The 26,058-nt window shown below is 40.2% G+C and overlaps 1 protein-coding gene across 1 annotated transcript; it reads right to left on the bottom strand.

Annotated features, from left to right (window-relative positions):
* Nucleotides 1–16,028: 16,028 nt before the first annotated feature.
* Nucleotides 16,029–18,237, bottom strand: LOC308618117 (putative ATP-dependent RNA helicase DDX5). The gene is given in 2 exon segments (XM_081235543.1): nucleotides 16,029–16,835; nucleotides 16,839–18,237. Coding segments are annotated over 2 exon segments (1,842 nt in total). The 5' UTR covers nucleotides 18,120–18,237; the 3' UTR covers nucleotides 16,029–16,274.
* Nucleotides 18,238–26,058: the final 7,821 nt, after the last annotated feature.

Raw genomic sequence — 26,058 nt, 5'->3', positions numbered from 1 at the left:
TCCTGGACAGAGAATATCAGTTAGGAGGCACTTAGAGTAGTACTAGAAAAAGATCAAGAGCACTGAGCCACAGAACTGCCATTGACCACAGTTTCCCTTGAGCCTGTGAGGACCTGTGGCAGACAGTTTGTGTTTGGCTACTTAATGGCCATTCCAATGCACTTCTATTAACTACTTCCCATTAAAGCAGTTGAGAAAAGCCAAATCCTCACTTTTCCAGCCTCCCTTGCAGCTTACAGTTGTCCATATAATCTGGTTTTGTCCAGTGAAACTTAAGAAAAAATCCACTGGGAGGGTTCTGGGAAGGATTTTACTCCCTGAGAAAAGGAGAGACCATCACAATAGTTCTTTTCACCTTCACCTTCCTCCTCCTATTATAAAGCTGTCCACTGATGCTGGCCTGGACATGCTCATGTGGACCTGATGCCTGCATCGGCACTGACTGTCTTGTGATCATGTGATGAAGGCCTGAGAACTGCAGAGATGCTGACTTGGGGTCCTGACCCTGTATTGCTTTTGATCCTATGTTCAGATTTAATTTCTGTATAGTTTAAGATACTCTTAGATTTGTTTTTGGTTTTGTTTTGGGTTTTTATGTTTGTTTGTTTTGTTGTAGTTACTTGCAGTCAAAATCATTCCTAATTGATATAGGACATAATACAGTTTCCACTAGTTCAGGAAAGCAATGCAGATTGATGAGGAAAAACATGGGTTTTATTTGGAATCAGACAGACCTGGGTTCTAATCCTGCCTCCATCATTTATTAGCTACGTGATTTGGGAAAGGGAATATATACCTTCGAACCTGAATTTCCTCATCTGTTAAATGAAGGAATTGGATAAATGGATGCCAAGATCATACCATGAAAATAAAAGGTGTCCTAATGTGCTAAAGCTAAAAAGGGGCAGAATTTACAGTGTAAACTGTAGGCACAGGCAAAGGAGGTATATACTCTCAATGTTCCATAGACTGGGTTTGGTTGCCCCAGACATGACCCAGCATTGTGCATTTCTAATGGGCAGACAAGGGGAATTTATCAATGGCAGCTCTGTTCTTGCCAAGAGCTTACCTCAGGACATGACACCATATGCAGCATGTCAGAGGGGGTTTTCTTGTTACTTTAATATATAATTAGCAGCTGTATCTTACTGTTGCTGTCAGCTCTGAGGACCTGGTCTCTGTGGAGCCTCCACAGCAACTGAAACTTTGGCTGGATGGGTGCCATGGCAACGGCTGCACTTCTAGCACCAGGGATGTGCTTGTTTTTCTAATAACCAGGCATTGCCCTTCCAATTCTGGGGAAGATAAGCAAGCTTTCTCTTTCCTGAATCCTGCCACAGAGCTCTCTAGTCCCTCTTTTAGCCACTGGTCAACTAGACTCATCAACTAGACTTCCTTCAATTGACTGGCCCAACAAACTCTGTGGTTTTAGACTATGGGGTCAAACTTCCTGGGTGGGGACTTCCCTAGGTAGACACTCAAGAGGGTGGAATGCCCTGAATCTAGCAAAGTGCCACTTCTGAAGGGAAGGAAAGGAATTTGATGATACACATCCCCTTCTTAAAATAGCAGGTTTCTTTGAGGCCATTGGCCAAATTCTCATCTGTCTTTTCTAGGAAACCAAATCAGCTCTCCCAAGAAGTAAGAACTCTGAGTAAAATGTTAGATTCAAGGAGATTTTTAGCTGTTTGAGGGTGCTTGGAAACTACAAAATATGTATACAACTTTTTTTTTTTCCAGGAAGGTTTAACCTCTGACCACCACAGTGGCTCACTATGGTCACTTCTGACTTCATCAGCCCCACCTATCACCCCTTCCCTGTGCAGACTAGAAGCAAGGAAATTGATGAAAGCCAATCAGGGCCCACACCCGTGTAGAAACTTGAACAACCAGAGTTCCTTGAGTTTTCTCTCTTCCGAAAAAGGGGGATCTGGAAGGTGTGCATTTTTTATTTTTGTGAATTATATAATTATAATAGCATCTTCAGTTTAGGGAAATAACATTTTTTTTTTTTTTTTTTTTTTTTTTGCGGTACGCGGGCCTCTCACTGTTGTGGCCTCTCCCGTTGCGGAGCACAGGCTCGGGATGCACAGGCTCAGCGGCCATGGCTCACGGGCCTAGCCGCTCCACGGCATGTGGGATCTTCCCAGACCAGAGCACAAACCCATGTCCCCTGCATCGGCAGGCGGATTCTCAACCACTGCGCCACCAGGGAAGCCCGGGAAATAACATCTTGACTGCCCCCAAGCATCTTAACTCATTCCAGCCTCAATTCTAAAGTCTAAGGTTCAAAGTCTCATTTAAATATCATGGAGATCAGGTGAGACTTGAGATAGGATTCAACCTGAGGCAAAATTCCTCTACAATGGCAAATCTGCGAAACCAGATAAGCTTCCAAAATACAATGGTGGGACAAGTGGGGTCGACATTTCCATTTCAAAAGGGAGAAATTGGAAGGAAGAAAAATATGGTGGGTCCCAAGCAAATCCAGAACCTAGCAGGACAAATTCCATGAGCTTTTAAGACTCAAGAATATCCTCTTTTGTTTGATGCTCTGCCTTCTAGGTTGACTGGGGTGGCAGTGTCACCCACATGGCTCAGTGGTGTCATCACCCCTTTGGCTTCAGAGGGCACCACCCCTACAGCTCTCTGAGAGTGCCCCACCCTTTGAAGCCAAGGAATAAGCAGCCTTGACCTTGGGTCTATGGTGGGGGTGGTAGCCTGATGATTTCCGAATTACCTTCAGGGTTATTTTTCTCTGTTCTTGAAGAATAAAACATGTTTGCAGCTGGATAGCTCTATGCCTATTGTCCAGTCCTATAGAATCCCAGAGGTGTGACCATCTTTCATTCTGTCCCATTTTTTTTCCATTACCCTTTTAATCCCAGCTGACAGTGTTTCTGCCAGTGTAATCCCACCTCTGTTCCTGATTTCTTCAGAGATGACTGATAAAGTCCATGAACTGCAACATGATCTCTTTATTAAATGATTGTTCAGTGTTCTTTTCAGAACAAGCATTCACATTTTTTGCAAAATGGATTGGCTGAGAATTTTCAAAATCTCCAAGTTCTGGTTCCTTTTTGCTTAACAGTTCCTTCCTCAATTAATCTCTGTCCTCACATTTTACTAAAAACAGTCAGGAGGAACCAAGCCATTCCTTCAACACTCTGCTTAGAAATCTCAGCCAAATATCTAATTTCATCATTCACAAGTTCAGTCTTCCACAAAACACTAGAACACAGTTGAGCCAACTTCTTTGCCACTTTATAAGAAGGATCATCTCTTGTCCATTTCCCAATAATCCTTTCCTCATTTCTGTCTATCACCAGCATGGCCTTTACTGTGCATATTTCTACCAACATTTTGTTCACAGTAATTCAACATATGAATTTTGGAGGGACAGAAACATTCAATAACATTCAGTCCATAGCAATGCTGCTGGTCTGGGGACCACACTGAGAGTCACAGAACTTAGTAGGTCAACTGTTATATTTTATCTTGCAGACTTCCTAGGTGGCACTAAATAGTTTTATGACTCTAAGAATATTATCGGGAAACCATAGGCTGCCTCAAGCCTTCTAATCTGTATTACACTTAGATTTGACCATGTTGAGTCCTGTTCTGTGTTCTGTGCTTTTGTTTTGTGCATTTTGGTCCTTCTCTGGCCTCCCTCCTCCCCATTAGGCAATGAGTCCCTGAGGTCAGGTGATATGACACCCTGGAGTCTGTGTGTCCCTTCTGAGCCCATTCCTCTGAATTCCTGAGATGATGGAATTCCTTGTCCAAAGGCCCTGAGCCCACTTCTTGAGTCTTTTCCCAGGTTGAGGAAGGGGGCGAGACTAGGAAGAGAAAGTGGGTAGGCTGGGATGAGGATAGGCATGGAATTCTGAGGATCCTGAGAATTTTACCTTTGAACCTGATCTTCCACATCATCATGCAAAGTTATCTGTCAAGATAGAGGACAGAATATTTTTAAATCATTTTTCTTTCATCCTGATTTATAACTGTTAAATATTTATACAAATGGTACATGGGTGTTTTTTTGTACCCTTGCCCTGAACTCCACAAATGTTATGTATGACAGGCTTGTCTCAACTAATAATGAAATAGTCAGAAAAATTTATTTGAGGTCTCTTAACTTACAAAACATTACTGTATCTTTATATGTTCTATACCAGTTCTACTCAAATCGTGGTCCCCAAACTGGCAGCATCGTCATCACCTGGTAGATTGTTAGAAATGCAAATCCTCAGGCCCCACCCCAGCCATACAGTCAGAGTCTGGAGGTGCAGTCGAGGCATGTGTACCTCACCAAGCCCTCCAGATGATTCTGATGCCTGCTAAAATTTGAGAATCACTGTGCAATATTGCTGCTATTCAAATTTTAATATGGATTTTAAAATCCCCTGGGGATATGGTTAAAATGTAGTTTCTGATTCTAGGTTGGGACCTGATTTTGAAGTTCTCACAGGCTCCCAAGTGATGCCAGTGCTACTGGCTTGTCAATAGCAAGGTTAAACCACTCCAGCCTATAGCTATAATTAGGGTATGGAAGGATGATAGCCCATTTCTCAGGGTATCAGGCCCATCTTCTGATTTTACCCCAGTGAATGATATTTGTAGTTATAGACAGAAAAAAGTTGATAGTGAAGCTGAACTTCCTGTTATACTAGAGAGAGCATCCTCTGTATGCTGTATAAGAGTAGGGTCCCAGGTCTTGCTTTCTGTCAGGTGTCAAGGGGAGGTGGTGTGACTCCAGAAAACAAAAACATGTAATGGTGCATCTAGGCCAATGGGACCATTGCAGCCTTATAGAGATTCCCACCTGAAGGACTAATGTGGACAAAGAATGTCATAACACCCAAGGGCCAGGTAGGGCCTTTGCCTCCTCTTCTCTATGCCCTGACTAACTGTGGTTTGATTCTTCCCTGCCAGGGTAGAACGAATATGGGGGTTCAGATTCTGAAATCCTTGTAAATTGAGCTATTAAAAATAAAGTACTAATAGTTTTTTGGATTGCAATTAGTTCCCACTACACTTAGAACTAGAACTGCCATAACAAAACACCATAGACTGGGTGGTTTAAACCAGGGGTCCCCAACCCCCAGGCCGCGGACCAATACTGGTCCACGGCCTGTTAGGAACTGGGCCGCAAGCAGGAGGTGAGTGGCAGGTGAGCGAGCGAAGCTTCCTCTGCCGCTCCCCATTGCTCCCCATCGCTCCCCACTGCTCCGCATCTCTCCCCACCACTCCCTATCGCTCCCCATCGCTCCCCATCACTTGCATTACTGCCTGAACCATCCCCCCCACGACTGCCTGCCATAGAAAAATTGTTTTCCACAAAACCGGTCCCTGGTGCCAAAAAGGTTGGGGACTGCTGGTTTAAACAACAGAAATTGATTTCTCACAGTTCTGGAGACTAGAAGTCCAAGATCAAGGTATTAGCAGGTTTGACTTCTCCTGGGGCTTCTCTCCTTGGCTTACAGATGGCTGTGTCCTTGCTGTGTCCTCGAGTGGTCTTTCCTCTGTGTGTGCATCCCTGGTGTCTCCTCCTCTCCTTATAAGGACACCAGTCCTAATGGATTAGAACTCCATCCTCAAAACTTCATTTAACTGTAATTACTACTTTAAAGGCCTAATCTCCAAATATGGCCACATTCTAAGGTACTGGTGGGGTTAGGACTTCAACATGTTAATTTTAGGGCAACACAAGCCCATAATGATTGTCTAGTGTTCAGAAAGGCCCTGAGCTGGGCTGGAGACTGAGTCTGGACTTCTGGAATGACTCAGCTGTTAGTGGAATTTCCTTCTGAAACTTTAAACAGCTTGATGACTATCTTAGACCTTTCTTAAGATTTGTTTGTTTTGTTTTTGAATTAGATGCTCTGGCTACCCAGAGTGGGACCTTGGCCACCTTTTCCCTTCCTTGCCACATCCTGAGGTTCCCACACAGCCCATCACTCCCTCTTGCAGCCCTCCTTTCCCCTGCTCTGCCAAGCAGCCCACTTGCTCCTGAGCCAGGCAAGCTATCTGCAGGTTTGGCTGACATCTCAGGTTTCATTTCAAAGCTTCACTACTATGTATGTACACAGGATTTACTGCCCCATACCAGCTAGTTTTTCTAAACTGGTTGTATCTGCCTACCTGTTAAAGATCCCCTTTCTAGGACTGGTTACCTAATTTTTGGTGCACTGCTTACTTAGGTGTGTTTGGTTAAGAGACAAGGCAGCTGGAGTCACAGGAAGAGGAAAAGTCTAAGTTAATAACTTTTCCTCTCTTCATGCCTGTCCAAGTACCCTAAACTTTTAGAAGAGGCAAAGCAGTGGCTTGTTTTGCTACTGTTAAAGAGTCAATCCTTTAAGAATTTTTTACTTTGAAGAGAAAAAGGCTAAATGAAGTTCTTGACAACAGTCTCCTAAGTGACATTTGAGATAAGTGACTGTGTTTAGAGCAGAGCTCTGATTTTAGGGACACACTTTATCCCTTCTCATCATATTTAGGATCTGTTAAAGAAGTACTGGGAGCAACCACATGCACAAGGCCAGTGGAAAAGATTGGTTACTTCTACTAACCAGCTCTGGAATACTGATTTTATGGTAATTCTGGGAAACCAAGACCTTAAACCATTTCTAGAGGGTTACATTTCAGGTGTGACCATAACAGCATCACCATTTTAAGTTGCCTCATTGGTATTGGCCCTTTTCAATAATCTGGTCAGATGCCCAGAGGATGTTTTATTATCCCTGTTTGCAAATCAAGAAGCAACCTCAGAAGAGTGAAGTGACTTGCCAAAGTCCCACAACTAATATGTTGCAGAAGCAGGGCTAGAACCCAGGTGCTAATCACTGTACCCACCGTAGACAGGCAAGAACTCCAGAGCTGCTCCACCCTACTCACTGCCAGTTTTGGTAATGAGATCTGAAGACTGAATTCTTACATCCACTTCATTATTTGAGAAGTGTGAAACAACACATGAGAAACCTAAATTTCTTGCAGAGATTCCATGCGCCTCTCAGCAGACAGCATAAATTTCAGCCATATGAAATACAGAAGGAGTAAATTAACCTGTTCTGGGCCTCTGATATCTCCCCTCGTCTCTGAATTGATTGTGGTACTTGTTTTGTGAGGTTATGAAATCCTGTCTCTTACTGAAGCCTAACTAAATGTACCAAGCAGAGCCTCACTGACACTGCCAGTCCTCCTGCGTAGTGGAAATGTGGAAACAAACCAGAATCATGGAATAATATAAATTGAGAAAAGGAAGATTTGAAGCATCACGTGGTGTTATGCATTGAATTGTGTCCCCCTGAAAAATTCATAGCTTGAAGCTTGAACCCTCAGTATGGTGGTGTTTGGGGTATTTGACTGAGGGCAGGGGGCAGAGGGGACAGGCATCGTGGCTAAGCCTGGAGGGAATCTGGGGGACGTTCTCCTGATCCTTATCTGCCAGCTGAATGGTCACAGGTACCCTAGGATGGGAACCTATGTTCTAAGAAAGGAAAAAAGGGAAAGGATATCCTCCTACTGACAATAACTATGGTATCTCAGCCTCTAATCAGGAGCAGGAAAATTGATGCGGGGCAGGCAGCCCTCCAAAGGCAGTAAGAAGCTGGCAGTACAACAGAAAAAGCTGTGCTTGAGAATTAGACAGTTGTAGGATTCCATCTGGCCTCAGCTGTCAGTTGACTAGATGAGTTAACAGAAGCCACTCATCTGTGCTGATACCAGCACTTCGCTGGCAGGACAGTTCTGAGGGTTGGTGGCAAGTCAGAGAAGTTCCTTACTGCCCTCTCTATCTCAATGGGCACCATGTGGGCCAGACCTCCAGCATCTGTTGTCTGGGTCACCTAACTGCTGTCCCTGCTTTACTCTTTCCCCTCAACAGCACTGCCTCCTCACAAAAGCTAGGATATCTGGAAACATCAATCAGGTCATGTTCCCCCCCCACCGCTGAAAACCTTTTAATCCTGGGGCCATGTCATCAAATACAAACTCCCAACCATGGCGTAGAATCTTCTGCCAGATCCAGGGCATGCCTAGATTTTTGAGCCTTGTCATCTTACTGTGTTCTGCTTTTGTTTCTCCCGAGTTCTTCAAACATGCCAAGCCCTGTTCTGCCTCAGGGCCTTTGTATATACTGTACCCTTTGCCTACAATGCCCTTAACCTCTTTTCTTTGCTTAGCTAATTTCCTTCTCATCTTTCAATTAACAGACAGGCCTCCCTGAATTATCTTTCTGCCTCTTTTCTTCACAGTACTCAACATAAGTTGTAATTATTTTGTTTAACTTTAAAAAAAAATCCATTTGCACTGATATAATGGAATCTACACTGAGGATAAGGATTGGGTCAGTCTTGTTTACCATTGATGCTCAGTGCCTGGCACAGAAAAGGCACTGTACAAATACTACTTGCATGAATGGATGAAAGAATAAATTTTTCAATACTTAAGTTGCAGATTTAGCTTCAAAAAATAGAAACTGTATCTCATGGGTTTTACAACTTTTCTCCCCCTTGGCATAGAATTGAGAGTGCCATGCCACATGAGCATCCACCTACACATTGCTTTTGGTTTTTCACCTCTAACCAAGAAGGCTAGAAAAAAAATCTTTATAAATAGTTAAATCTTTTTTTTTTTTTGGATTAAAAAATATTTTATTCCTCACAGTTTTAGAGGCCAGGAAGTCTGAGATCAAGGTGCTGGACAATTTGGTTCCTGGTGAGCTCTTTTCCTGGCCAGCTGTGTCCTCACATGGCAGGGAGAAGAACTCTAGGGTCTCTTCCTCTTATATGTGCCCCAGTTCTATCGGATTGGGTCCCCACCCTTATGACCTCATTTAACCTTTGTCACCTCACTGGCCTTATCTCCAAATACAGTCACATTGGGGGGTTAGGGTTTCAACGCATGAATTTTAGGGGACAAAACCTGTCTGTAACACTGCTTATGCACAGAATCCCATCTCCCCTCATCTGCGTAAGGATGTCACACTTATACCAGTTAAATCTAAAAGACCACAAACACACACACCTGTGCGTGTGTGTGTATATTTATATGACTACATCATTATTTAAGGAAGTTGTATATATACACACATATGTATATGTGTATATGTAAATGTAACCTCCTTAAACAATGATGTAGTCTAAATATTAGTACACAAAATAGAGGAAAGACCAGGTTTAAATATAACTAAATAATTCCAACACAGAAAGACTCTCAAACAGCATAGTTTAAAATTATTACTTAAAGGATAGTAAATCTATCATAATTATTCATAATTATTACATCAAAGGCATGAAAACTATATTTTCTATTATTTATACTATCTAAAAACATTATTTTATTTTTTTCACACACACAGTATTTTATTTTTACAAGAGATAAATAAACTGACAACAAGCATTGTAAATAGATGACCACAACAAAGGCAACAATGATTGCAATTACCAAACACAAAACACACTCATACTATGTCATAATATTGACATTTAGCCCGGTAATCCTCCACTGTAACAGCTCCTTTACTTTGCAGTGAATATTGATTTGTATATTTTTTGCCTCTGAGTCCTTGTGGGATTTTTTTTTTATTCAAACAGAAAGTCCTAAAAATTATAATCATCCTCATCAATTCACTCAGTCCCACGTAATTAATTTTTTTTCATCTTGATCTTTTGTTAGCACTTTTATGAATTCATCAGTTTTGCATTAGAGTTCTGAAAATGCTTATTCATTCGGTTCAGCAGTATAGTCAGTTACCAGAAACCTGTAGTTGTCAGAGTCTTTTCCATGAATTCCTTGAAGATGAAACCCTTTTACAGGAACATTTTTGCAAAAGCATCACAGTACACCCAGAACTGTCTATAATGACAAAAGACTTAAAAATGACCACGGTTAAAGATTTGATGAAAGTTCATAATAAAGCAATTGACAAGGAAATTTAGTTACTTCTGAGATATATATTTTAAAGTAATAACTAGAATTATGACTTATAACATTATACCAGAACATATAAGATTTTTAGAAATTTCATGTAATATATGAAATATTTATGTTAACATATTTCCATAGAAATAACCCAAAGAAAGTTTAATATTAGTTGTTTATTTTTGTTTGTTTGTTTGTTTATACTGCAGGTTCTTATTAGTCATCAATTTTATACACATCAGTGTATACATGTCAATCCCAATCCCCCAATTAGCACACCACCATCCTCACCCCACCGCGGTTTTCTCACCTTGGTGTCCATACGTTTGTTCTCTACATCTGTGTCTCAGCTTCTGCTCTGCAAACTGGTTCATCTGTACCATTTTTCTAGGTTCCACATACATACGTTGATATACAATATTTGTTTTTCTCTTTCTGACTTACTTCACTCTGTTTGACAGTCTCTAGATCCATCCACATCTCAACAAATGACTCAATTTTGTTCCTTTTTATGGCTGAGTAATATTCCATTGTATATATGTACCACATCTTCTTTATCTATTCGTCTGTCAATGGGCATTTAGGTTGTTTCCATGACCTGGCTATTGTAAATAGTGCTGCAATGAACATTGGGATGCATGTGTCTTTTTTTTTAATATCTTTATTGGAGTATAATTGCTTTACAATGGTGTGTTAGTTTCTACTTTATAACAAAGTGAATCAGTTATACATATACATATGTTCCCATATCTCTTCCCTCTTGCATCTCCCTTCCTCCCACCCTCCCTATCCCACCCCTCTAGGTGGTCACAAAGCACCAAGCTGATCTCCCTGTTCTATGCGGCTGCTTCCCACTCACTATCTATTTTATGTTTGGTAGTGTATATATGTCCATGCCACTCTCTCACTTTGTCACAGCTTAACCTTCCCCCTCCCCATACCCTCAAGTCCATTCTCTAGTAGGTCTGTGTCTTTATTCCTGTCTTACCCCTAGCTTCTTCATGACCTTTTTTTTTTCTTAGATTCCATATATATGTGTTAGCATACAGTATTTGTTTTTCTCTTTCTGACTTACTTCACTCTGTATGACAGACTCTAGGTCCATCCACCTCACTACAAATAACTCAATTTCATTTCTTTTTATGGCTGAATAATATTCCATTATATATATGTGCCACATCTTCTTTATCCATTCATCTGTTGATAGACACTTAGGTTGCTTCCATGTCCTGGCTATTGTAAATAGAGCTGCAATGAACATTTTGGTACATGACATTTTTTGAATTGTGGTTTTCTCAGGGTATATGCCCAGAAGTGGGATTGCTGGGTGGTATGGTAATTCTATTTTTAGTTTTTTAAGGAACCTCCATACTGTTCTCCATAGTGGCTGTATCAATTTACATTCCCACCAACAGTGCAAGAGGGTTCCCTTTTCTCTACACCGTCTCCAGCATTTATTGTTTGTAGATTTTTTGATGATGGCCATTCTCACCGGTGTGAGGTGATACCTCATGGTAGTTTTGATTTTCACTTATCTAATAATTAGTGATGTTGACCAGTTTTTCATGTGCTTCTTGGACATCTGTATGTCTTCTTTGGAGAAATGTCTATTTAGGTCTTCTGTCAGTTTTTGGATTGGGTTGCTTGTTTCTCTAATATTGAGCTGCCTGAGCTGTTTATATATTTTGGGATTAATCCTTTGTCCGTTGATTTATTTGCAAATATTTTCTCCCATTCTGAGGGTTGTCTTTTCGTCTTGTTTATGGTTTCCTTTGCTGTGCAAAAGCTTTGAAGTTTCATTAGGTCCCATTTGTTTATTTTTGTTTTTATTTCCATTACTCTAGGAGGTGGGTCAAAAAAGATCTTGCTGTGATTTATGTGTTCTTCCAAAGTTTTCCTCTAAGAGTTTTATAGTGTCTGGTCTTACATTTAGGTCTCGAATCCATTTTGAGTTTATTTTTCAGTATGGTCTTAGGGAGTGTTCTATTTTCATTCTTTTACATGTAGCTGTTCAGTTTTCCCAGCACCACTTATTGAAGAGACTGTCTTTTCTCCATTGTATATCTTTGCCTCCTTTGTCATAGATTAGTTGACCATAGGTGCATGGGTTTATCTCTGGGCTTTCTATCTTGTTCCATTGATCTATGTTTCTGTTTTTGTGCCAGTACCATATTATCTTGATTACTGTAGCTTTGTAGTATAGTCTGAAGTCAGGGAGTCTGATTCCTCCAGCTCCGTTTTTTTACTTCAAGACTGCTTTGGCTATTCGGGGTCATTTGTGTCTCCATACAAATTTTAAGCTGATTTGCACTAGTTCTGTAAAAAATGCCATTGGTAATTTGATAGGGAATGCATTGAATCTGTAGATTGCTTTGGGTAGTATAGTCATTTTCACAGTATTGATTCTTCCAATCCAACAACATGGGATGTCTCTCCATCTGTTGGTATCATCTTTAATTTCTTTCATTAGTGTGTTATAGTTTTCTGCATACAGGACTTTTGTCTCCCTAGGTAGGTTTATTCCTAGGTATTTTATTCTTTTTGTTGCAATGGTAAATGGGAGTGTTTCCATATTACCTCTTTGAGATTTTTCATCATTAGTGTATAGGAATGCAAGAGATTTCTGTGCATTAATTTTGTATCCTGCAACTTTACCAGATTCATTGATTAGCTCTAGTAGTTTTCTGGTGGCATTTTTATTATTCTCTATGTATAGTATCATGTCATCTGCAAACAGTAACAGGTTTACTTCTTCTTTTCCAATTTGTATTCCTTTTATTTCTGTTTATTCTCTGATTGCCATGGCTAGGACTTTCAAAACTATGTTGAATAATAGTGGTGAAAGTCGACATCCTTGTCTCGCTCCTGATCTTAGAGGAAATGCTTTCAGTTTTTCACCATTGAGAATGATGTTTGCTGTGGGTTTGTTGTATATGACCTTTATTATGTTGATGTAGGTTCCCTCTATGCCCACTTTCTGGAGAGTTTTTATCATAAATGGGTGTGGAATTTTGTCAAAAGCTTTTTCTGCATCTATTGAGATGATCATATGGTTTTTATTCTTCAATTTGTTAAGATGGTGTATCACATTGAATGATTTGTGTATATTGAAGAATCCTTTCATTCCTGGGATAAATCCCACTTGATCATGGTGTATGATCCTTTTCGTGTGTTGTTGGATTCTGTTTGCTAGTATTTTGTTGAGGACTTTTGCATCTATATTCATCAGTGATTTTGGTCTGTAATTTTCTTTATTTGTAGTGTCTTTGTCTGGTTTTGGTATCAGGGTGATGGTGGCCTCATAGAATGAGTTTGCGAGTGTTCCTTCCTCTGCAATTTTTTGGAAGAGTTTGAAAGGATGGGTGTTCGCTTTTCTCTAAATGTTTGATAGAATTCACCTGTGAAGCCATCTGGTCTTGGGCTTTTGTTTGTTGGAAGATTTTTAATCACAGTTTCAATTTCATTATGTGAGATTGGTCTGTTCATATTTTCTGTTTCTTCCTGGTTCAGTCTTGGAAGGTTATACCTCTCTAAGGATTTGTACATTTCTTCCAGGTTGTCCATTTTATTGGCATAGAGTTGTTTGTGGTAGTCTCTTAGGGTGCTTTGTATGTCTGTGGTGTCTGTTGTAACTTCTCCATTTTCATTTCTAATTTTATTGATTTGAGTCCTCTCCTTCTTTTTCTTGATGAGTCTAGCTAATGGTTTATCAATTTTGTTTATCTTCTCAAAGAAGCAGCTTTTCATTTTATTGATCTTTGCTATTGTTTTCTTTGTTTCTATTTCATTTATTTCTGCTCCGATCTTTATGATTTCTTTGCTTCTGCCAACTTTGGGTTTTGTTTGTTCTTCTTCCTCTAGTTCCTTAGGTGTAAGGTTAGATTGTTTAGTTGAGATTTTTCTTATTTCTTGAGGTAGGCTTGTATAGCTATAAACGTCCCTCTTAGAACTGCTTTTGCTGCATCCCATAGGTTTTGGATCATTGTGTTTTCATTGTCATTTTTCTCTAGGTATTTTTTGATTTCCTCTTTGATATCTTCAGTGATCTCTTGGTTATTTAGTAACATAGTGTTTAGCCTCCATGTGTTTGTGTTTTTACGTTTTTTTTTTTTACCTATAATTCATTTGTAATCTCATAGTGTTGTGGTTAGAAAAGATGCTTGATATGATTTCAATTTTCTTAAATTTACTGAGGCTTGATTTGTGACCCAAGATGTGATCTATCCTGGAGAATGTTCCGTGCACACTTGAGAAGAAAGTGTAATCTGCTCTTTTTGGATGGGATGTCCTATAAATATCAATTAAATCTATCTGGTCTATTGTGTCATTTAAAGCTTCTGTTTCCTTATTTATTTTCATTTTGGATGATCTGTCCATTGGTGTAAGTGACGTGTTAAAGTGCCCCATTCTTATTGTGTTACTGGCGATTTCCTCTTTTATAGCTGTTAGCAGTTGCCTTATGTATTTAGGTGCTCCTATTTTGGGAGCATGTATGTTTATAATTGTTATATCTTGTTTGTGGATTGATCCCTCGATCATTATGTAGTGTCCTTCCTTGTCTCTTGTAATATTCCTTATTTTAAAGTCTATTTTGGGCTTCCCTGGTGGCGCAGTGGTTGAGAGTCCACCTGCCGATTCAGGGGACATGGGTTCGTGCCCTGGTCCGGGAAGATTCCACATGCCGCGGAGCAGCTGGGCCCATGTTCCATGGCCGCTGAGCCTGCACGTCTGGAGCCTGTGCTCCACAATGGGAGAGGCCACAACAGTGAGAGGCCCGCGTACCGCAAAAAAATAAATTAAAAATAAATAAATAAATAAATAAAGTCTATTTTATCTGATATGAGTATTGCTACTCCAGTTTTTTTTTTTTTTGATTTCCATTTGCTTGGATTATATTATTCCATCCCCTCACTTTCAGTCTGTATGTGTCCCTAGGTCTGAAGTGGGTATCTTGTAGACAGTATATATATGGGTCTTGTTTTTGTATCCATTCAGCAAGCCTGTCTTTTGGTTGGAGAATTTAATCCATTCACGTTTAAGATAATTATCAATATGTATGTTCTTGTGACCATTTTCTTAATTGTTTTGGGTTTGTTTTGTAGATACGTTTCTTCTCTTGTGTTTCCCACTTGAAGAAGCTCCTTTAGCATTTGTTGTAGAGCTGGTTTGGTGGTGCTGAATTCTCTTAGCTTTTGCTTTTCTGTAAAGCTTTTGATTTCTCCATGAATCTGAATGAGATCCTTGTCTGGTAGAGTAATCTTGGTTGTAGATTCTTCCCTTTCATCACTTTAAGTATATCATGCCACTTCCTTCTGGCTTGTAGAGTTTCTGCTGAGAAATCAGCTGTTAACCTTATGGGAGTTCCCTTGTATGTTATTTTTCAATTTTCCCTTGCTGCTTTCAGTAATTTGTCTTTAATATTTGCCAATTTGATTACTTTGTGTCTCAGCGTGTTTCTCCTTGGTTAATCCTGTATGGGACTCGCTGCACTTCCTGGAATTTGGTGTCTATGTCTTTTCCCGTGTTAGGGGAGTTTTCGACTATAATCTCTTCAAATATTTTCTCAGGTCCTTTCTCTCCTTCTTCTCCTTCTGGGACCCCTATAATGCGAATGTTGCTGCATTTAATGTTGTCCCAGTGGTCTCTTTGGCTGTCTTCATTTCTTTTCATTCTTTTTTCTTTATTCTGTTCCACAGCAGTGAATTCCACCATTCTGTCTTCCAGGTCACTTACCTGTTCTTCTGCCTCAGTTATTCTGCTATTGATTCCTTCTCATGTAGTTTTTTTTCAGTTATTGTATTGTTCATCTCTATTTGTTTGTTCTTTAATTCTTCTAGGTCTTTGTTAAACATTTCTTGCATGTTTTCGATCTTTGCCTCCATTCTTTTTCTGAGGTCCTGGATCATCTTCACTATCATTATTCTGAATTCTTTTTCTGGAAGGTTGCCTATCTCCACTTCCTTTAGTTGTTTTTCTGGGGTTTAATCTTGTTCCTTTATCTGGTACGTAGCCCTCTGCCTTTTCATCTTGTCTGTCTTTCTGTGAATGTGGTTTGTTTGTTTTTTTTTTTTGGAAGGCCATGCCCTGCCTTCATTTATTGTATTTCAAATCACTGTACATTTACTTTTGTGAGAACACTGCCTGCATTTTCTAGTACAAAAAAAACCTAAAAATTGTTTCAGGAATGTAGAGAAATATCCAACTTAAATAGCGAAAAAGTGCACCATAATTACTGCTGCACTGCAGTCATTTCTGCATTTCCCATGTTTCTTAAATAACTATCTTGTCTGATAACACATGATATAAAGAGCAATTATGAAAAACAGACATTTACATATACTTCTAAAGTCTTATTGAGAATATCCTGTTGGCATTGGATAACCAATCATAGGCGCAGCTACAGTAGCAGGATATGCATATGCCTGTTGGTTCATACCATTGTGCATATTTGCAACATTACTTCCATATTGCTGAGTGCTATCATAACCATTCTGGTAAGTCCCTGTTGGATTACCAGTCCTAAAACTGGTCTGTATACCAGCAGACACAAAATTACTTCCAAAGCTCCCATTGATGTAATTTGCAGCACTGTAAACACCATTTTGAGTTTTTGCCCCCAAATCTCTCTTAAGCAGACTAGAGTAACCTCGGTCATAATTTTCCCTGTCTCTAAATGTATTAAATCCACCCCTTTTGCCCACAGAGTATCTGTCCCGACGGTCATCCTTCATGCCTCCTCTACCCCTGGAACGACCTGAACCTCTGTCTTCCACCAACTGAAGCAATTTGGGATTAATTGCTTGATTAGCTTCACGAAGCACAGACATAACGTCGCTCACTTGCTTTATGTTATTAGGTGTAAAGAAAGTGTATGCTGTGCCTGTTTTGGTACTGTGAGCAGTTCTTCCAATTCAATGAATATAATCCTCTGAGGAGTTAGGGTCGTCATAATTGATGACAAATTTCACATCTTCCACATCTAGCCCTCTGGAGGCCACATCTGTAGCAATCAGAATAGGAGCCTTTCCATGTTTGCATTCATTTAGAACCCAGTCACGTTCCTGTTGACTCTTGTCACCATGGATACCCATGGCAGGCCACCCATCTCTCCTCATTTTTCTAGTGAGTTCATCACATCTTCTTTTGGTTCCAACGAAAACAATGGTTTTATTCGCCTTCTCACTCACGATCTCTTCCATTAAACGAATAAGCTTTTCATCCTTTTCTACGTCATGACACACATCCACAATCTGAAGAATGTTGTGATTTGCACTCAGTTCTAGTGCACCAATGTTTATATGAATATAGTCTTTCAAGAAATCTTCAGCAAGCTGTCTTACTTCTTTTGGCCAAGTAGCACTCCACATTAGGGTTTGCCTATCAGGTCTTATCTGATCCACAGTCTTCCTTATTTGGGGTTCGAATCCCATATCAAGCATTCTATCTGCTTCATCAAGGACAAGGTAAGTGGTTCTTCTTAGATTGGTTTTCCCACATTCTAAAAAGTCAATCAGTCTTCCAGGTGTTGCAATACAGATTTCCACACCTCTCTCCAAATCACGTATCTGTGGTCCCTTGGGAGCACCACCATAAATACAAGTGGACTTCAGGCGACATGCTCTACAGTATTCAGCAGCTACTTGCTGTACCTGTTGGGCCAGTTCCCAAGTTGGTGCCAGCACCAAGCAAATAGGCCCATCACCTCTCTCTAGAAATGGCTGATGATTGATGTGGACAATGGCAGGCAGCAAATAAGACAACGTATTCCCAGATCCAGTTTGTGCTACCCCAACCATATCCAATCCACTTAGAGCAACTGGCCATCCCTGAGCTTGAATAGCTGTGGGTTCAGTAAAGTTCTGCCTTGCAATCACATCCATGACGTTTGCAGGGAAGTTTGCTTCATAAAAATTCAGGACTGGCTTTGGACAGTTGTGACCTCTGACTGTAATTTCCTTGCTTCTTCTGTACGTCTCTACCTCTTGTGCTGTACGCCTAGCCAAATCAGGGTGTTCCTGATAAAAATTCTTCTCAAATTTGGGCAGCTCATCAAGATTCCACTTCTTTTTAACCAGTTTCTCCCCAGGGTTTCCAAACTTCTTTCCAGATAAGGGCCCTGCCCTACTTCCTCCAAATCGAGGGGCACCAAACCCTCGATCCTGGCCGCGGTCTCGGTCACTCGAATAACCCGACATGGCGTCAGTGGTAGCGGTTGGCGGGAAGCGAAGCGGAGAGAATCGAGCGCGGCGAGTCGCTAGAAGTGGCGACGGCGAAGCCTTGCGGGGGCGGCAGCGGCGGACAGACGGCGATGACAAGAACCGTTGCTGCCGACAAAAGACCGGTGGAAATGAATGAGGTCTGTGAATGTGGTTTTTTTTTCCACAGGATGCAGAATTGTAGTTCTTCTTGCTTCTGCTGTCTGCCCTCTGGTGGAGGAGGCTATTGAGAAGCTTGATGGGAGGGACTGGTCGTAGGTAGAGCTGACTGTTGCTCTGATGGTCAGAGCTCAGTAAAACTTTAATCCAGTTGACTACTTATGGGTGGGTCTGGGTTCCCTCCCTGTTGGTTGTTTTGCCTGAGGCAACCCAACACTGGAGCCTACCTGGGCTCTTTGCTGGGGCTAATAGCAGACTCTGGGAGGGCTCATACCTAGGAGTACTTCCCAGAACTTCTGCTGCCAGTGTCCTTGTCCCCACGGTGAGCCACTCCCACCCCCCTCCTCTGCACGAGACCCTCCAACACTGGCAGGTAGGTCTGATTCAATCTCCCCTGGGGGCACTGCTCCTTCCTCTGGTTCCTGATGCGTACACTACTTTGTGTGTGCCCTCCAAGTTTGGAGTCTCTGTTTCCCCCAGTCCTGTCAAAGTCCTGCAATCAATTCCCACTAGGCTTCAACATCTGATTCTCTAGGAATTCCTCCTCCTGTTGCCGGACCCCCAGGTTGGGAAGCATGACGTGGGGCTCAGAACCTTCACTCCAGTGGGTGGACTTCTATGGTGTAAGTGTTCGCCAGTCTGTGAGTCACCCACCCACCAGTTATGGGATTTGATTTTACTGTGATTGCGCCCCTCCTATCATCTCATTGTGGCTTCCCCTTTGTCTTTGGATGTGGGGTATCTTTTTTGGTGAGTTCCAGTGTCTTCCTGTCGATGATTGTCCAGCAGCTAGTTGTGATTCTGGTGTTCTCGCAAGAGGGAGTGAGAGCATGTCCTTCTATTCCGCCATCTTGGTTCCTCCTCTAAAAACATTATTTTAAATCATATTAAAGGCCTAGTTCAAATGACATAAAGCAGCTATTAATAAAGGTAATTGTGTGGAACAAATATTAATATCTGGAGGCAAAAGCTTCCATGATCACATTTTAGGAAAGGACGTTGATGACACAAGGGTTCATTGATGGCACAGAGGATAATATTGTAGAATAGCTAACACTTAAAACCAATTCTTAAAGATGAAGAGGGTCTTTGCCAGATGGGTGCTGGTGGTGGCAGTGGAAGTGATCCTGGTGGTGGTGGTGGTGATGGTACCAGTGGACATGATACTGGCAGTGGTGGTGGTGACTGTGTTAATGGATTAAAGGTGATGGTAAAGCTTGTAGTGGTGGTGCTAGTAGCACTAGTGCTGGGGGTGTGATGCTTGTATTCATTTTATGAACATGTGGACAGAACATGTGGACATATGAAGTAAAAGAGTGTGACAGAGAACTATAGATTTTTCAGCATAACTAGAGCATGATTCTTTGGAGAACATGAAGATAAAGAGGAAGGTGGGAACAGTACACTATACTAAGAAGTTTGCACTTTGTCCTACAAGGATAAAGTGATCTAACGAAAGTTTTATGTAGTAGGTGGAAGGATGGGATTTGGGTTAGAAAGGTCATTCTGGCAACAATGGGCTAATAGGATGCAGTCAAAACAATGCTTTAATTAGTCATAGGGCAATTTCATCTCAATTCTGACCTGTCTCAGACCCCAATTCTTTTTCTTTGTTTTTAAAACCATTTTATTGAGGTATGACTGACCTGTAAAAAGCTGTGCATATTTAGTGTTTACAACTAGATGAGTTTGGGGATAAGTATATGCTCCTGAAATCATCACCATCATCAAAGCCACAGGCATATCCATCACTTTCCAGAGTTTCCTCCCACTTCCTTTATTATTATTATTATTGTAAGAACACAATATTTAACCATTTAGATTATTTTATGTATACAGTATTGTTAGCTGTAGGCACTATGCTGTATAGCAGATCTCCAAAACTTAATTTATCTTAAATAACTGAAACTTTGTACTGCTTTACCCTCATCTCCCCATTTCTTCCTTCCCTCCAACCTCTGGCAGCTACTATTATTCTCTCTGCTTCTATAAGTCTGACTGTTTTATATTCCATGTATAAGTATTATCATGTAGTACTTGTCCTTCTGTGCCTGACTTATTTCACTTAGCATAATGTCCTCCAGTTTGCCTGTGTTGTTGCAAATAGCAGAATTTCCTCTTTTTATATGTATACATCTTTATTGGAGTATAATTGCTTTACAATGGTGTTAGTTTCTGCTGTACAACAAAGTGAATCAGCTGTACATATACATATATCCCCATATCTCCTCCCTCTTACGTCTCCCTCCCACCCTCCCTATCCCACCCCTCTAGGTGATCACAAAGCACCGAGCTGATCTCCCTGTGGTATGTGGCTGCTTCTCACTAGCTATCTATTTTACACTTGGTAGTGTATATATGTCCAAGCCACTTTCTCACTTCATCCCAGCTTACCCTTCCCCCTCCCCGTGTCCTCAAGTCCATTCTCTATGTCTGCGTCTTTATTCCTGTCCTGTCCCTAAGTTCTTCATAACCTTTTTTTTTTTTTAGATTCCATATATATGTGTTAGCATAAGGTATTTATTTTTCTCTTTCTGACTTACTTCACTCTGTATTACAGACTCTAGGTCCACCCACCTCATTACAAATAACTCAATTTCATTTCTTTTTATGGCTGAGTAATATTCCATTGTATATATGTGCCACATCTTCTTTATCCATTCATCTGTCAATGGACATTTAGGTTGCTTCCATGTCCTGGCTCTTGTAAATAGAGCTGCAATGAACATTGTGGTACATGACTCTTTTTGAATTATGGTTTCTCATGGTATATGCCCAGTAGTGGGATTGCTGGGTCATATGGTAATTCTATTTTTAATTTTCTAAGGAACCTCCATACTGTTCTCCACAGTGGCTGTATCAATTTACATTCCCACCAATAGTGCAGGAGCGTTCCCTTTTCTCCATACCGTCTCCAGCATTTATTGTTTGTAGATTTTTTGATGATGGCCATTCTGACCGGTGTGAGGTGATACCTCATTGTGGTTTTGATTTGCATTTCTCTAATGATAGAATTTCCTCTTTTTAAGGCTCAATGATATTCCATTGTGTGTATGTACCACATCTTCTTTATCTATTCATCTGTTTCTGGATATTTAGGTTGTTTCCGTATCTCGGTTATTGTGAATAATGCTGCAATGAACACGAGAGTGCAGGTATCTCTTCAAGACCCTGATTTCAATTCTTTTGGATATATACCCAGAAATGGGGTTGCTGGATTATATGGTAGTTCATTTTTTAATTTTTGAGGAGCCTTCATTCTGTTTTCCACAGTGGCTGCACCAATTTACACTCCCATTAACAGTGTACAAGAGTTCCCTTTTCTCCACATCCTTGCCAACACTTATCTTTTTTTTTTTCAATAATAGCCATCCTAACAGGTGTGATGAAATAGCTGCTCATGGTTATGATTTGCACTTCCCTGATGATTAGTGACGTTGAGTGCCTTTTCATGTACCCGTTGGCTATTGGTATGTCTTCTTTGGAGAAATGTCAGTTCAAGTTCTTTGCCCATTTTTTCAGCTGGGTTATTTGTTTTAATGTTGCTGTTGTTATTGAGTTGTCACAGTTCCTTATATATTTTGGAAATTAATGTCTTCTCATATACATGGTTTGTAAATATTTTCTCCTATTCTTTTAATTTTGTTGATGATTTCCTTTACTAGGCAGAAGCTTTTTAGTTTGATGTAGTCTCACTTGTTTATTTTTGTTTTTGGTGTCTGTGCTTTTGGTGTCAAATCAAAAAATTATTGTCAAGACTAATGTCAAGGAGCTTACCCTCTATGTTTTCTTCTAGGAGTTTTACAGTTTCAGGTCTTAGGTTTAAGTCTTTAATCCATTTTAGTTAATTTTTGAAAATGATGTGCAATTTCATTCTTTTGCATGTGGTCATTGCATTTATTGAAGAGACTGTCCTTTCCCCATTATGTATTCTTGTCACCCTGTCAAAGATTAGTTGACCATATACGTATGGGTTTATTTCTAGGCCCGCTATTCTGTTCCACTGATCTATGTGCCTGTTTTAATGCCAGTACCATACTGTTTTGATAGCTTTGTAATAAAATTTGAAATCAGGAACTGTGATGCTTCTAGCTTTGTTCTTCTTTCTCAAGATTGCTTGAGCTATTTGGGTCTTTTGTTTTTCCATATGAATTTTAGGACTTCTGGTTCTATTTCTGTGAAAAGTGCCATTGAAATTTTGATAAGTATTGCATTGGATCTGTAGGTCACTTTTGGTAGTATGGACATTTTAACAATATTAATTCTTCCAATCTGTGAACACAGGATAACTTTCGATTTAATTGTGTCATCTTCAATTTCTTTTATTAATGTTTTATAGTTTCCAGTGCACAGATCTTTCACTACTTGGTTAAATTTCTTTCTAAGTACTTTATTATTTTTGATACTATTTTAAATGGGACTGTTTTCTTAATTTACTTCTCAGATAATTAATTTACTGTTAGTGTACAGGAACACAACTGATTTTTGTATGTTGATTCTGGATCCTAAAACAATACTGAATTTGTTTATTAGTCCTAATAGTTTTTTGGTGGAGTCTTCAGGATTCTCTCTATATATGATCGTATCATCTGCAAACAGAGATAATTTGACCTCTTCCTTTCCATCAAGCCCCGATTCTTATCCTAAAAAAGCACTGAGGCAAAACAAATTAAATTAAAATTGGAGGAGACTAAATATAATTCCCTGCTTGGTCAAATCTTTCTTACCTACTTTTTACTTACTTAGTCCAGGAACACCTGTTTTCTGCCTGTGTGTCAGGGTTCCCATTTTTTTTTTCACTTTTCCCATCCAAGATGTTCCACACCTGACAGATATGTCTTTCTATAACTCCTTAGTTATTTTACTAACTCATTATCATGTACCAGTCATGATACTTGCAAACCATGGTTGAGGGTATGATTTTACCCAGAATGATGTAACATCGATCTTGAACCTTCAGTCCACTTGTAGCTGAAACATAATCTTGGATTAATGCAGAGCTAGTGACTTCTGGGATATCCTCAAATAAATTTAGGATCTCTCCCTTTCTCCCTCAAATCTCATCTAAATTCTATGTGTGTGGATGGTGAGGTGGCTTATGTGGGCCACTGTATGGGTGAAAATGGGACGTTGTATCCTCAGCTGGCATCTATTGTTTATGTAAACCATCTTTTTTCTAATCATCATTTATCTTCAGGCGTCTGATAAAAGAGCCAAATTTCTCAAATGGCTTCCCATCAATACTAGTGGCTGTGCTCCTTATATGGATATGAGACTCTTGTGGGCCTCCCTCTTCTGCGTTACATAAGTGTCATATGGGGAAAAAATGGCACCAGGTGAGGGCATGGGCAAAATGTTCATTTGGCCACCCCAGCCCAAAGCCTTTATCCTGCATTCATTGATCCATGAGTGGTGTCATAAAGACCCTGAGTGCTTACTCATATCCTGCTTATTTTCCTTCCAGGTACACAGGAGGATTACAGTTAGGCAGATAGGCAGGGGGAAGTAATTAGTTCTGGCCAGTTGCTGTGAATGGAAGTGGCATGTTCCTTCTGGGTCAAAGCATTTAACTGCCAAGTGCAAGTCACGCCAGTACTCTCTTTTTCTGTTGCAGAGACTGAGAAGGTCACATATTTCCAATAGAATAGTCCCAGGAATAGAGAGGCCTCTTTCAGTCTGAGTCTCCCTGCTATGGTGTGCTGCAGAGCCCCTCACTGACCTGTCTTTCTCATGTGACATGAGCACGAAATAAATGTATGTGGCATTGTGGTTGTTAGTTATTGCAGTGTTACCTGCCTTCTCCTGACTAACACTGATGGCATGGGAATTTTTGGAGGGCTTCGGATAGAAATGGCCATCCTGTCATTTCCACTGTAGCTTCTTGAGGAGTCCTTAAAGAAACATTCCCCATCCTTTGGCTTCAACTAGTGTATAGTTGAAGAGGCAGGATTCTCTTTTCTGGTCTATTTAGAATAGCCCATGGACTGATGCCAATTCATCAGTACAGAGAAATCTCAATTAACCTGAAGATTCAAGTAATCAGGGAGAAGGCAATGAAAAGAGTTAGGAAGAAGCAATACTACTAATGAAGGACCCGTAATTATATGACACCTAGGCCTCCATTAGAATGAAGAAAACTAAATCATCCTAGCACATAGTAGTTTCAATAAATAACTACTGATGAAGCAAAAGAGTTCTGATAAGAGTTTGAAAAAAAGACAATAAAGTATAGACACAGTAGATTTTTAAAATATACTTGATAGAAAAGCTCTTACTTGAATTAAACATACCATTAATAACTAGAAGAAAGGTTTTATAATGTATCTAAAAATATTGTGTATCTTTAGATCATTCTAAAATAGAACCAAGTTACCACTTAATTTCAGTTTGAGAGTCAAATGTAGGAAGAATGAGAGAAAGGGATGCAGCACGCATTTGAATAGGGATTTATTTTAACAGATTATTTATATTAATAAACAATAGTCTCATTCTAGCAAACTGACCCTCATAGGATGTTCTCCTTTTGCTTTGATTTTGTTTATGGATTTTGCGGTAAAACAATTTAACAAAATGAATGTTTTTATCCTTAATGCCACTTCAGACTATTGAATTATGGATATAGTATAGAAATCACACTGTTTCCGTGGCACCAACCATTCGGGCAATAAAAAAAAAATGAGACGAGCCTGTTATTGCAATTCAATATTTTACTTCTTTGCAATGTGTATACAATTTCTGAACCTATGACTTGGGTCATAGTAATATTTCTTGCCCTATTTGTTAACAGCAGTTTTCCTACTTGGTATGTTCATCCTCAGTGAATAATTTCTGAAAAAGACACAGGAACTTATGGTACTTAATACGCCTTCCTGTTCAGAAGAAAGTAACTCTTACTTATGAAAATATTCAAGTTAATGAAAGGACCCCAGGAAGTATTAGGAGTGAACTCTTGATCTTGCAATCTGAGGTGAGAATGGGGATGCCTGTCACCGTTCATCTTTGAGATATGACCTTTCCCCTTTGTCCCTCTGCCACTGCCTCCGTTCATTGCCAACATTTATAGGAACTAATTTTGGGAAAAATGACTCTATCTTAGCTTACAGACTAACCAACTGAAACCCAAAGCTTTCTGCACATGGAATAAGGCATATTAACTACTCAGTAAGAATGTTATTCTGCATAGGTGATAACAAGTTTCAACATGGGTGTAGCTACTGTTCTCCGTAAGTCAGCAAAGAACACTAACACTCTGACAGCTAGGGTCAAGGCCGGGCAGACCAAAGGATGATTTTCAAGGGCATTGGAGTCACATCAGATAAAGCCACAGCCCCACTGCCTGCCTAATTAGGTTGCCCCTGGACATTCCGTTTAGCATATTGAATCCCTATTAGGAACAAACAGTTGTGTTTGATGTGTGTCTGCATTAGCAGGAGAGGTCAATTGGGGTCAAGAAAAAATCCTTTGAGTTTGTAAATACTTTGGTGTCATCTAGTCCCATACTCTTGATGTGCTGCTGAGAAAACGGAGGTCCTCAGAGGTTAATTGACCCCCCCACAAGGTCACAATGCTGCCAGGACAGGCAAAGCTGGGGCTATCACACAAGCCTCCTGATTTTCAGTTCAACTCTGTTTCCACTCCATCACCTGTCTCCCCAGATGTCTGCTTTTTGCTTTGCACAGTAAGCAGATGGTTGCTCTCAACCTCTCATTTAACTGAATTTGCCATGCTGTATTCTTTGCAAGAATGAACTTGCCTCTCT

This window comes from Mesoplodon bidens (assembly GCF_964165515.1).
Source record: "Mesoplodon bidens genome assembly, chromosome: 5".
In the NCBI taxonomy this organism is placed as follows: Eukaryota; Metazoa; Chordata; class Mammalia; order Artiodactyla; family Ziphiidae; genus Mesoplodon; species Mesoplodon bidens.
This window is presented reverse-complemented; position numbering and strand designations above follow the sequence as displayed.